The sequence below is a fragment of the Myripristis murdjan genome, chromosome 22, assembly GCF_902150065.1.
Source record: "Myripristis murdjan chromosome 22, fMyrMur1.1, whole genome shotgun sequence".
NCBI lineage: Eukaryota > Metazoa > Chordata > Actinopteri > Holocentriformes > Holocentridae > Myripristis > Myripristis murdjan.
Window position 1 is genome coordinate 185,001 of NC_044001.1, and position 12,500 is coordinate 197,500.

General features: G+C 54.8%; 1 protein-coding gene across 2 annotated transcripts in view; it reads left to right on the top strand.

The window, feature by feature from the left end:
* Nucleotides 1–12,500, top strand: part of mipol1 (mirror-image polydactyly 1) — a 59,223-nt gene that overhangs the window by 37,197 nt on the left and 9,526 nt on the right. For both annotated transcript variants that reach the window (XM_030044961.1, XM_030044960.1), the window contains exons 11-12: nucleotides 1,167–1,211; nucleotides 5,801–5,895. In XM_030044961.1, the coding sequence (XP_029900821.1) occupies nucleotides 1,167–1,211; nucleotides 5,801–5,895 (140 nt within the window). The remainder of the gene's footprint in view (nucleotides 1–1,166; nucleotides 1,212–5,800; nucleotides 5,896–12,500) is intronic.

Here is a 12,500-nt window from a genome sequence, read left to right on the forward strand (position 1 = left end):
GTCTCTGCCGCAGCCGAGACTTCTGGGAAATATTAGAAAGCCGGGGGAGAGAGAAGCCGGCTGCACGGCTCCCTCAGCTTCCCCATTCAGCGTCTACCTCGCTCGCCCCACCGCCTCTCCCTCTCTCATATTCCTCTTATTACAGCTGCAGCTTCCAGCCCGTCAGGCTGCACGGCAGGTAATTACACATTATGACAGGTTATTACAGGTTATTACAGGTTATTAAACGCTCCTTCTGGAGGTGATTAGGCTCCTCAGGTCAAAGGTCACAGGTTCGATTCCCATATCCTGTTAGTTTCAGCTCAAACTGCAGAGCTGAATGAGAGGAAGCTCACCTGTAAATCAATTAGCATAATGCTCTGTGTCACACACACACACTCACACACACACACTCACACACACACACACACACACACACACACACACACACACACACACACACGTGCACATACACACACACACACACACACACACATACACACACACACACACACACACACACATACAGAGCAGTGGACAGGCTGTACAAACACAAACCACCATGTGGACATTCCAGGACATTCAGCATTCCTTCCACCACACACACACACACACACACACACACACACACACACACACACACACACACCACGCCGTTTCCTCTTTCTCTGCAGACAAAAATAACACCTTCACAACCCAGCCCAAACACACACACACACACACACTCTTTCACACACACACACACACACACACACACACACACACACACACACACACTCTCTCACTGTTGGTCATCCAGTCTAGAAAAACAGTGTGTGTGTTCCAGACCAAACAGTCTTTCTTTGTACTGTCACAATGACTTATAGCCCCCCCCACATACCCCCCTCACACACACACACACACACACACACACACACACACACACACACAGTGAAGTCGTCCAGCTGATCAGTTCTATTCATTCTGGTTCTGTGGTTCGATCCCTGCACATCTACTCTGTTCAGTTCTGCTCAACATTTATTCTGTTGAATGGCTTTCAGCATCTGAATATTCCTCAAGGTGTGTGTGTGTGTGTGTGTGTGTGTGTGTGTGTGTGTGTGTGTGTACTTGCCAGTACGTTAAGTCTCTCTCTCTCCCTCTCTCTCTCTCTCTCTCTCCCTCCCTTTCTCTCTCTCTCTCTCTCTCAGAGTAAGCAGTTGGAGCAGGATCTGGTTCAGCAGAGAGCTGACAAGGTACACACACACACACACACACACACACACACACACACACACCCAGCCTTGCATATTAACTGGCCAGCCTCCTGTGTTGAATGTAGATTATGGGATGTCTGGTCCATCGCCATGCCAACCTGCCGCGGCGACGCTGCAGAGTGTTTGCCAACAACTTGTTATTCAAACAGGGTCGCCGGGACACTGTGTGTGTGTGTGTGTGTGTGTGTGTGTGTGTGTGTGTGTGTGTGAGTGTTGTCAGGATGCAGATGGGACAGAGTTGTTGTCAGTGTGTATTGGGCCATGAAAACTATTAAATATTAAAATATTATATTGTTGTGCTGGGAGGAGAGCAGGGCTGCAGCGCCCCCTGCTGTCCGCTGCCTTGCTCAAAGGGCAGGGACTTAAACCTGCGACCTGCTGGGTACAAACACACTGTGGCACAGAAACACCACAGAAGAAGAGCTGGAGGGCTTCAGACCATCAATTCCTGTGGAGGAACCAGTTTACCTGGACTGACACGGTTCAGACCAGGTAAACAGGTCTAAACCAGTTTGACCAGTTTAAACCAGTTTAAACCAGTTTGACCTGTTTGTGTGTGTGTGTGTGTGTGTGTGTGTGTGTGTGTGTGTGTGTGTGTGTTGCTCTTGGACATTCAGATGAGAACGTGCAGGTTTGGTTGATGATGGAAGCTTCAGGAGATCCTCTGCTTTAGTTTGCTCTGATTTCTGGGAGAAGAGTTCAAGTTTCACAGTCAAACCAACATATCTGGGCATCCAGCAACACACACACACACACACACACACACACACACACACACACAGACACACACACACACACACACACACAGACACACACACACACTCACTCACACACACAGACACACACACACACACACTCACAGAACATTAAGAACATGTGGAGAGGCTCTGGAGGTGACTTCTCTTTTCTTTTTCTTAACATTAATTTAAGGGAAAATATGAGGGAAATGTGCTGCTTCTGATGTCACATCCAACATCCGGTTGTTCGAAGTATTTTAAGGAAAATATTTTCTTCCTCAGCAGTTTTTGCTGATAGTTTCCACGGGAAAAATGTTTTGCACCAATTGAAGTTAAATAATGTATTAAACAAATATTAAAGTGAGTGAATGAGGTTTTCAGTTTTAGTTTGCCTTAACGTTGTCAGTAACAGAAATCAGAAGGAATCCTGAAGTCCTTAAGGTGTGCCGGCACCCGGCGGCTCAGAGACGCTGCAGAATCACATCACATAGAGCAGATCTGCATGTCTTCTGCATCACTTCAGACACGTTTCCCTGGAAGTCAGCAGCTCATGTTTGTAGAAAAGTAGAATTTATAATAAAGTTCTGGGGGTTTGAACAAAGCTCAGCCACACGGCCATGATGATGATGATGATGATGAAGATGATGATGATGATGATGATGATGATGATGAAGCCTCTCAGATCACATTGGTCAGATTGTGCTGCTGGCAGAGTGAAGCTGCATGATGTCGCACAATTTTTGAAGGGTGTTTTTTTTTTTTTTTTGTTCTGTTTGAGGCGGGAGGAGCGTCAGCGTCCAGCAGGAGCTTTATAAAACTGCTCTCTCTCCCTTCATCTCGCAGGCTTCGTCTTCGTCTGTTATCTTATTAAGAAATATATTAAATTTTGTTATTAATGTAGCACTCGGTTTTTCCATAAAGCCCCTTAATTAGGACGGGGCTCTGGGGATTAGAGCCTGGAGGGTTTCTCATTTTCAACAGAAACACGAACAGCTGTCGTTAAATTAGCCGCCGGCGCCGCGAGCCGAGCCGGCGGGACGAGCTGAAACCCGCCCAGACCTTTACATTCAGAGCAGCCGGAGGTCAAAGGTCAGCTGGAGGTCGGCGCAGGGCGGCCGGAGGTCACACGTTTGAGTCTGAAGATGATTACGTCTTCCTCTTTTATGAGCTGGCGCAGAGGGAGATTAATTGATTGATATTATGGAGCCGCTTGTTGTTGTTACTGTCAGGTTGCCATGGTTACCAGCAGATCTGATGCCACGAACAGATTTCCCACTGTCTGCTCAGTGCTTAATTAATTAATTAATTGGCCCTCTCATTCATCTGAATAGGAGTCTTGTTTTCATTCTGGCGTTTCCTCATGATATCTGGCGGCAGGAGGCGGGGCCTCTCAGCTCCACAGAATAAACAGGTGGCCAGAGGGCTGGACAAGGTGGTCTTACCTGGCCAGGTGTGTTGAGTCTCAACAGTTTGTCGTGTCACGAAGGCGGCTCTCCTTTGACCCGGCTTCATCGCCATGGTAACAGATGCTGCGAACATCACCTGCTCTGGACCAGGTTCTGCTCAGAGTCTCAGCTCCACATCACCTTTCCTCCTGTTGGCCTCAGGTGATGCGTCTGTTAACCCTTTAAATCTGACCCTGAATATCAGACACAAAATCCCAGATTAATAATCCACAGCAGCTCCGCCCCCCTCTGAGGGAGATTCTGATGCTCGCTGCTTATTGGCTGCTGGAACCAAAACACCAGTCTGTCCCACACAGGCCTGACATCACATCAGCTGCAGTGACTTCACTGGATCCTGACGTGATGTGAGGTGAGGTCAGGTGAGGTGAGGTGAGGTGAGGTGAGGTCAGGTGAGGTGAGGTGAGGTCACGTGAGGTCAGGTGAGGTCAGGTGAGGTCAGGTGAGGTCAGGTGAGGTGAGGTCAGGTGAGGTCACGTGAGGTCAGGTGAGGTCAGGTGAGGTGAGGTGAGGTGAGGTGAGGTGCGGTGAGGTCAGGTGAGGTCAGGTGAGGTCAGGTGAGGTGATGTGAGGTGAGGTCAGGTGAGGTCAGGTGAGGTCAGGTGAGGTGATGTGAGGTGATGTGAGGTGAGGTGCAGGGATCCTGCAGGACAGGTTGAGGCCTGAACACAGAAACAAAATGGAGGGGAGCAGCTTTCTGCCAGCGCTCCTCTCTGGCCTTATTTGGGCCACAGGAATCATTTTTTTGTCCTCCAGTGCAGCCCGGCCCTGCTGGACCGGACCGGCTGGACCGGACCGGCCCTGCTGGACCGGCTCTGCTGGACCGGCCCTGCTGGACCGGCTCTGCTGGACCGGCTCTGCTGGACCGGCCCTGCTGGACCGGACCGGCCCTGCTGGACCGGCCCTGCTGGACCGGACCGGCTGGACCGGACCGGCCCTGCTGGACCGGCTCTGCTGGACCGGCCCTGCTGGACCGGCTCTGCTGGACCGGCTCTGCTGGACCGGCCCTGCTGGACCGGACCGGCCCTGCTGGACCGGCCCTGCTGGACCGGCCCTGCTGGACCGGCCCTGCTGGACCGGCTCTGCTGGACCGGCCCTGCTGGACCGGACCGGCCCTGCTGGACCTCAGGTGTTCTGACTCACCTGCTCACAGTTTTGTGGCGACTCGAGAATCTGTTTTGACATTATGACCTTTTTGTGATAGGCCACACCCTCTGTCATGCCCCCTTTGGCCAAGGGCTGTGAAAAGTTTGGCACGTCTTCCTCGGCCCGTGACGGAGTTTCCTGTTAAATTTGGTGGAATCCAAGCATCTGATTGGACGTTATGCCTCTGTGTAACCAATGGAAGCTTTTCTAGTTCTGATTTGGGTCAAGAAGATCCTCTAGAGAATAAACTTGAGTTGACAGCTGCTGGTCCACAAATGATCCCAATGTTCTCCTCTCCTTTCAGGGAGGATCTGTGTGTTCTCCTCATTCAGCTCCTTAACACAGCGGTGGAACCCAGAGGTGGAACCCAGAGGTGGAACCCAGAGGAACCAAGGGCACGAGCTGTTTGGGGAAATGTTCCTGTCACTTCTTTTTTGTCGATCTGGAACAACACAGATCTGTCGGGGGTTTGTGAGGGTGGAGCTTCAGGGGCACCGCGGTGCATTCGCTGTCCTGCCAACTTCAATGTCTCTTCAACAGACGGGGAAAATGCAGAATTTTCCATTTTGGGATGAACTGGTCCTTTAACTCCTCATGTTAAAGGTCAGGTGGGCTCCTCCCCGGCGACCTTCACTCGTCACGCTAAAGGTCAGCGCGGCGTCTGTCCTGCTTACCGAGGCTAATTTGGAAATGATTCTGATTAAAGGCGCCGGCTCTTTGAAGTGCGTTCGGTGTCTCCTCCGGCCCCGCTGGAGAAAACACATATTGACTCTCTTTTGATGTCCCACTTTGACTCAGAGACCTTGAGGGATCTAATTAGCATAAAGGGGGTGGTTGGGGGTGGGGGTGGGGGTGGGGGGGGTGGGGTGGGGGTCAAACCTGACAGAGGCGGTCCTGTTCTCTCCATCTGGTTTCATGCACACACACACTCACACCACAGAGACAGGCCGTCCCGTCACTGGAGGGTCACAGGTTCGGGACAGTTCCTGGATTTATCCAAAAACATGCAGCGAGAAAAGTGAGGAGCAAATTAGTAAGAAATTAAAAATACAACAATCTGCAAAAAAAGGTTAACAGTGATTGAAGGTTAGGGTCTGATGATTAAATTGGGCTGTGGCGCTGCTGGCCCTCCTGCTGGGGGCCCCGCGCAGTGACAGAACCTGACCTGCATGACCTTTGACCTCCTGCCGTTGCTGATGTGAGGATGTTGTTGTGTTTTCAGGAAGAGCTGCTGAGGCTTCAGAGCGAGAGAGACGGCGCCGTGGAGGACAGACGGCGTCTGGAGGCGGAGCTTCAGGCGCTGCGAGCCTATCACAGGTCAGCCCACTGGCTTTGAATGCTGGATGTGAAGGTACAAAGATAAGAGCCGGCGCTGAACTCACTGCTGCAGTTACTGTGATGGCTTTTCTTTTTTTTTAAAAAAAAGGGTTTTGTTTTGTTTTGTTTGTTTGTTTGTTTGTTTGTTTTTTTGTTCAGCCAATATGGCCGCTGATATTCTCAGGTTCCGGCCCAGCAGAGGAACTGCAGGCCAGATGTTCTGTAGTGTTTTTACACCAGAACCACGAGGCTCGCAGCTTCATGCAGGTTCTGGAGACGGAACATGAACGCATCATCCACAGGGTTCCGTTTAGCCGAACGGTGAGAACGCTCGCCGGCGCGGTTAGAGCGCGGACCGGGACACGACCCGAGACTTTTACCGCCTGAAACAGCCCTCGTGTTGCCTTCAGTGTCCTCATGTAAAGTCCAGCACTAGGAAGTTGCCCAGAACAGACAGTAGGTCTGTTGTTTTTCCGACGTGTCCCGGCCCGACTGGGCTCTGGGGCTCGGAGACAGTGACACAGCAGGTTTTTGGCAGTTTGGATTTCCTCACCAGGTTTTTGGGTGTTGATGAAGGTCAAAAGTTTTGACCCCTGAGCCCTGAGCCCTGACCCCTGAGCCCTGACCCCTGACCCCTGAGCCCTGAGCCCTGAGCAGGAGCAGCAGAAACAGTTGGTTCAGAGCAGCTCACCGTGCAGCTCAAAGTAATCAGAAACGTTAGTTCATTTAAAAAAACACAAATCATTTTGGTTTCTTGCTACAAAACGAGGCTCATTATGTAGAATCCTGACTGCTGATTGGCTGAAGCTTTTAGCTGAGTGTTGAGCCTCAACCAATCTGGAGACAGCAGCTTGTGTGTGTGTGGGAGACAGACAGACAGCCGACTGCACCTTTAATCATGTGTCATATTTTCCACCGGGCACTTTGGACGATGATATTTTCATCTGCTGGTCGACTGCACCGCCTGACCCTAACCCAGCCCGACCTCTGACCTCTGACCTCTGACCTCCCGGCTGCTGTCGTCCTGCTGACCGGGAGCCCGGGCTCAGTGGATGTTCAGATGTTCAGCTAAAATGTAAATTACATGTAAATGTGTTCTCATATATCTTATCGTATCTTAGAGCACATTTACATCATTTGCCATGCGGTTGCCACGACGACCGGCACACATGATGTCAGGTCGTGTTGAAGGTCCTGAGCCTGACGAGCAGCGCCTCGTCCCGCACACAGATTATTAATCTGTGTGTTTTATGAACAGCTGAGCCGGCCAAACTGTCCGAGCAGCAGCTGACCTGAGGTCAGCCTCAGCAGGCCACGCCTTATAAGGTGTGTGTGTGTGTGTGTGTGTGTGTGTGTTATGTCTTATATTACATGTGTTATGTGCTGTGTCTAATGTGCTATGTATATGATGTACATGATGTGTGTGTGTGTGTGTGTGTGTGTGTGTGTGTGTGTGTTTTGGCAGTGGGCCAGCAGACAGGCTGAGAGACAGACAGGCTGAGAGACAGACAGGCAGACAGACAGGCTGAGAGACAGACAGGCAGACAGACAGGCTGAGAGACAGACAGGCTGAGAGACAGACAGGCAGACAGACAGGCTGAGAGACAGACAGGCTGAGAGACAGACAGGCAGACAGACAGGCTGAGAGACAGACAGGCAGACAGACACATTGTGTGGCTTCTGTTTGGCAGCAGCTCCAGTCGACAGTTTCATTTTCTCAGACCGAAGAGCTGCCAGCTCAGCCCGTCGGCACGCCGTCTGCCGCCGCGTCACCTGACCCCCGCCGCCACACGTGACCCCCGCCGCCGCGTGTCACATGACTCACGCCGCCGCGTGTCACATGACTCACGCCGCCGCGTGTCACATGACCCACGGCGCCGTGTGTCACAGCCTGAAGGCGGTTTGCCTCCTCCCTGAGCTCAGTGCTGCAGCTCTGTCTCCACCGTCCAAAGGACGTGAGCGTTCCTGTCCACCTGGCGTGAAGCGGCGGCGTGACGCGGCGCTGGCGTGACGCGGCGCTGGCGTGAAGCAGCGTGACGCGGCGCTGGCGTGAAGCAGCGTGACGCGGCGCTGGCGTGGCCACAGCCCAGCAGGTTCAGACGTGCGGGTCGTCGTTCAGCCGCAGCCGGGGGCTCGAACAATGACAACACCGCTTTCACACTCAGCCATGTGATGTCACTTCCTGCTTTGCACGTTTTGCGTTCCTGTGCGGACGGAGACTCGTTGAAACGTTTTTTAGGAATAAATAAAGTTGCATTTAAAGAATTGGTCTCCGTGTGGACTCTAAACGTTTGGTGGGTTTTCTTCTGGAGCTGAAAGGAGCCGAGCAGAGAGAACAAACACCGGCTCACTGTGAACTGTTGACACTGCCACATGCACACGCACGTGCACGCCTGTGTGCATATATGCATGTGTGCTTAAGTGTGTGTGTGTGTGTGTGTTTGCTGAGAGGATTCCCTCTCCTCTTTGTGTCCAGGCACGACCAATCAGATGAAAGGAAGAGAGAGAATAAAGAATGTAAAGGAGAGAGAGAGAGAGGTAAACACAGACGGAACATTTAGCTCCGAGAACGCAAACAGCCCCGTGTGTGTGTGTGTGTGTGTGTGTGTGTGGGTGTGGGTGTGTGGGTGTGTGTGTGGGAGAGAGAGAGAGAGAGAGAGAACCTTCAGAGTCACCCCTGATGGTGTGAAAGCATCATAAAGAGTCTGGGTTTTACTACACAAACACACACACACACACACACACACACACACACACACACAAACACACACACACACACACACACACACACACCATGTCTGCATAAAGGGACCAGAAGATTTCAGGTTTCCTGTGATGACCTGTTAGACCTGTTAGTGTGTGTGTGTGTGTGTGTGTGTGTGTGTGTGTGTGTGTGTGTGTGTGTGACCTTAGCAGAGGGATCGTCCCAAACCAAAGATCATGTGCTCTCGACCTTTGACCTGCAGAGACAGACAAGCTTCTCGATGATGTCACCAGAAAGATGAGCCAATCAGAATCAGCCCCAGTTGCTTCGTCCCAGTCAGCCAATCATGTGGAGCAGGGAGGAGGGCGGGGCCACCAACATTACCAGCCTATCAGCAGACAGCAGCCATGTTTCCAAAATGACTTTAATGACATTTCCAGCTGAGGCTCTCTCTCTCACACACACACACACACACACACACACACACACACACACACACTCTCTCTGGACTACAGTCCCGGTCCACCTCCACCTGCAGGAGCGTCTCTGAGCTCCATCCTGAACCCAGAGGCTTTAATATGGAGATCAGCTTCCACTCCTCTGGGAGGCTTTCTGCCAGATGTTGGAGTGTCTGTGGGAGTTTCTGCCAGATGTTGGAGTGTCTGTGGGAGTTTGTGCCAGATGTTGGAGTGTCTGTGGGAGTTTGTGCCAGATGTTGGAGTGTCTGTGGGAGTTTGTGCCAGATGTTGGAGTGTCTGTGGGAGTTTGTGCCAGATGTTGGAGTGTCTGTGGGAGTTTTGAGCCTTTGTGAGCTCAGACTCTGATGTTGGACCAGAGGGCCCGGCTCCCAGTCTGCGTTCTAGTTGATCCAAAGGTGTTGGATGGGGTTGAGGTCGGGGCTCTGTGCGGGCCGCTCAACTTCTTCCACCCCAAACTCAGCCGGCCACGCCTTTATGGAGCTGCTCTGTGCACTGGGGCTCAGTCATGCTGGGACAGGAAAGGGCCTTCCTTCCCCAAACTGGTCCCACAGAGCTGGAAGCAGAGAATTGTCCAAAATGTGTCGGTGAGCTGAAGCGTTCAGATTTCCCTTCAGTGGAGCTGAGGGGCCGAGGCCGAGCCCAGAAACACCAGCCCACAGCGTGAGCCCTCCTCCAGCAAACTGCACAGTCGGCACAATGCGCTCAGGCAGGGAACGTTCTCCTGGAGGCGGGGAACGTTCTCCTGGAGGCAGGGAAAGTTCTCCTGGAGGCAGGGAACATTCTCCTGGTGGGAGGGGACGTCCTCCTGGAGGCAGGGAGGCAGGGAACGTTCTCCTGGAGGCAGGGAACGTTCTCCTGGAGGTGGGGAACGTTCTCCTGGAGGCGGGGAACGTTCTCCTGGAGGCGGGGAACGTTCTCCTGGAGGCAGGGAACGTTCTCCTGGTGGGAGGGGACGTCCTCCTGGAGGCAGGGAGGCAGGGAACGTTCTCCTGGAGGCGGGGAACGTTCTCCTGGAGGCGGGGAACGTTCTCCTGGAGGCGGGGAACGTTCTCCTGGAGGCAGGGAACGTTCACCTGGAGGCGGGGAACGTTCTCCTGGAGGCAGGGAACGTTCTCCTGGAGGCGGGGAACGTTCTCCTGGAGGCAGGGAACGTTCTCCTGGAGGCGGGGACGTTCTCCTGGAGGCAGGGAATGTTCACCTGGAGGCGGGGAACATTCTCCTGGAGGCGGGGAACGTTCTCCTGGAGGCGGGGAACGTTCTCCTGGAGGCGGGGAACGTTCTCCTGGAGGCAAGGAACGTTCTCCTGGAGGCAGGGAACGTTCTCCTGGAGGCGGGGAACGTTCTCCTGGAGGCAAGGAACGTTCTCCTGGAGGCGGGGAACGTTCTCCTGGAGGCAGGGAACGTTCTCCTGGAGGCGGGGAACGTTCTCCTGGAGGGAGGGAACGTTCTCCTGGAGGCAGGGAACGTTCTCCTGGAGGAGGCAGGGAACGCTCTCCTGGAGGAGGCAGGGAACGCTCTCCTGGAGGCGGGGAAAGTTCTCCTGGAGGCGGGGAACGTTCTCCTGGAGGTGGGGAACGCTCTCTTGGAGGCGGGGAACGCTCTCCTGGAGGCGGGGAACGTTATCCTGGCGTTCCCCAAACCCAGGCAGGGAGCGTTCTCCTGGAGGCAGGGAGCGTTCTCCTGGAGGCAGGGAACGTTCTCCTGGAGGCAGGGAACGTTCTCCTGGAGGCAGGGAACGCTCTCCTGGAGGCAGGGAACGTTCTCCTGGCGTTCCCCAAACCCAGGCAGGGAACGTTCTCCTGGAGGCGGGGAACGTTCTCCTGGAGGCAGGGAACGTTCTCCTGGAGGAGGCAGGGAACGCTCTCCTGGAGGAGGCAGGGAACGCTCTCCTGGAGGAGGCAGGGAACGCTCTCCTGGAGGCAGGGAACGCTCTCCTGGAGGAGGCAGGGAACGCTCTACTGGAGGCGGGGAAAGTTCTCCTGGAGGCGGGGAACGTTCTCCTGGAGGCGGGGAACGCTCTCTTGGAGGCGGGGAACGCTCTCCTGGAGGCGGGGAACGTTCTCCTGGAGGCAGGGAACGCTCTCCTGGAGGAGGCAGGGAACGCTCTCCTGGAGGCGGGGAAAGTTCTCCTGGAGGCGGGGAACGTTCTCCTGGAGGCAGGGAACGCTCTCCTGGAGGAGGCAGGGAACGCTCTCCTGGAGGCAGGGAACGCTCTCCTGGAGGAGGCAGGGAACGCTCTCCTGGAGGCGGGGAAAGTTCTCCTGGAGGCGGGGAACGCTCTCCTGGAGGCGGGGAACGCTCTCCTGGAGGCTGGGAACGCTCTCCTGGAGGCGGGGAACGCTCTCCTGGAGGCGGGGAACGCTCTCTTGGAGGCGGGGAACGTTATCCTGGCGTTCCCCAAACCCAGGCAGGGAGCGTTCTCCTGGAGGCAGGGAGCGTTCTCCTGGAGGCAGGGAACGTTCTCCTGGAGGCAGGGAACGCTCTCCTGGAGGCAGGGAACGTTCTCCTGGCGTTCCCCAAACCCAGGCAGGGAACGTTCTCCTGGAGGCGGGGAACGTTCTCCTGGAGGCGGGGAACGTTCTCCTGGAGGCAGGGAACGTTCTCCTGGAGGAGGCAGGGAACGCTCTCCTGGAGGAGGCAGGGAACGCTCTCCTGGAGGCAGGGAACGCTCTCCTGGAGGAGGCAGGGAACGCTCTCCTGGAGGCGAGGAAAGTTCTCCTGGAGGCGGGGAACGTTCTCCTGGAGGCGGGGAACGCTCTCTTGGAGGCGGGGAACGCTCTCCTGGAGGCGGGGAACGTTCTCCTGGCGTTCCCCAAACCCAGGCAGGGAACGTTCTCCTGGAGGCAGGGAACGTTCTCCTGGCGTTCCCCAAACCCAGACTCGTCCATCAGACCGACACATAGAGGAGCCTGATTGGTCGCTCTGCAGAACACGTTTCTGCCGCTCCAGAGTCCGGCGGCAGCGTGCTTTACTACGCTCCGTCCGCCGCTCGGCGTCGTGCTTGGCGTGCGGCCGCTCGGCGTCGTGCTCGGCGAGGTGAGGCTGGCGTGCGGCCGCTCGGCGTCATGCTTGGCGTCGTGCTCGGCGTCGTGCTCGGCGAGGTGAGGCCGGCGTGCGGCCGCTCGCCGTCGTGCTCGGTGACGTGAGGCTGGCGTGTGGCCGCTCGGCCATGAAGCTCCCGGCTCAGTTTCTGTGCTGATGTTGATGCCAGAGGAGGTCTGGAGCTCTGCAGGTACTGAGGTGGCAGAGCGTCGGACTCTTTTCCGCACTATGAGCCTCGGCGCTCGGTGACCCCGCTCTGTGACTTTACGTGGTGCTGCCCCCTGGTGGCCGAGTCACTGTGGTTCCTAAAGGCTTCCACTTTGCAATAATCCCACTTCCAGCTGATGGTGGAATATCTGCAATAATCCCACTTCCAGCTG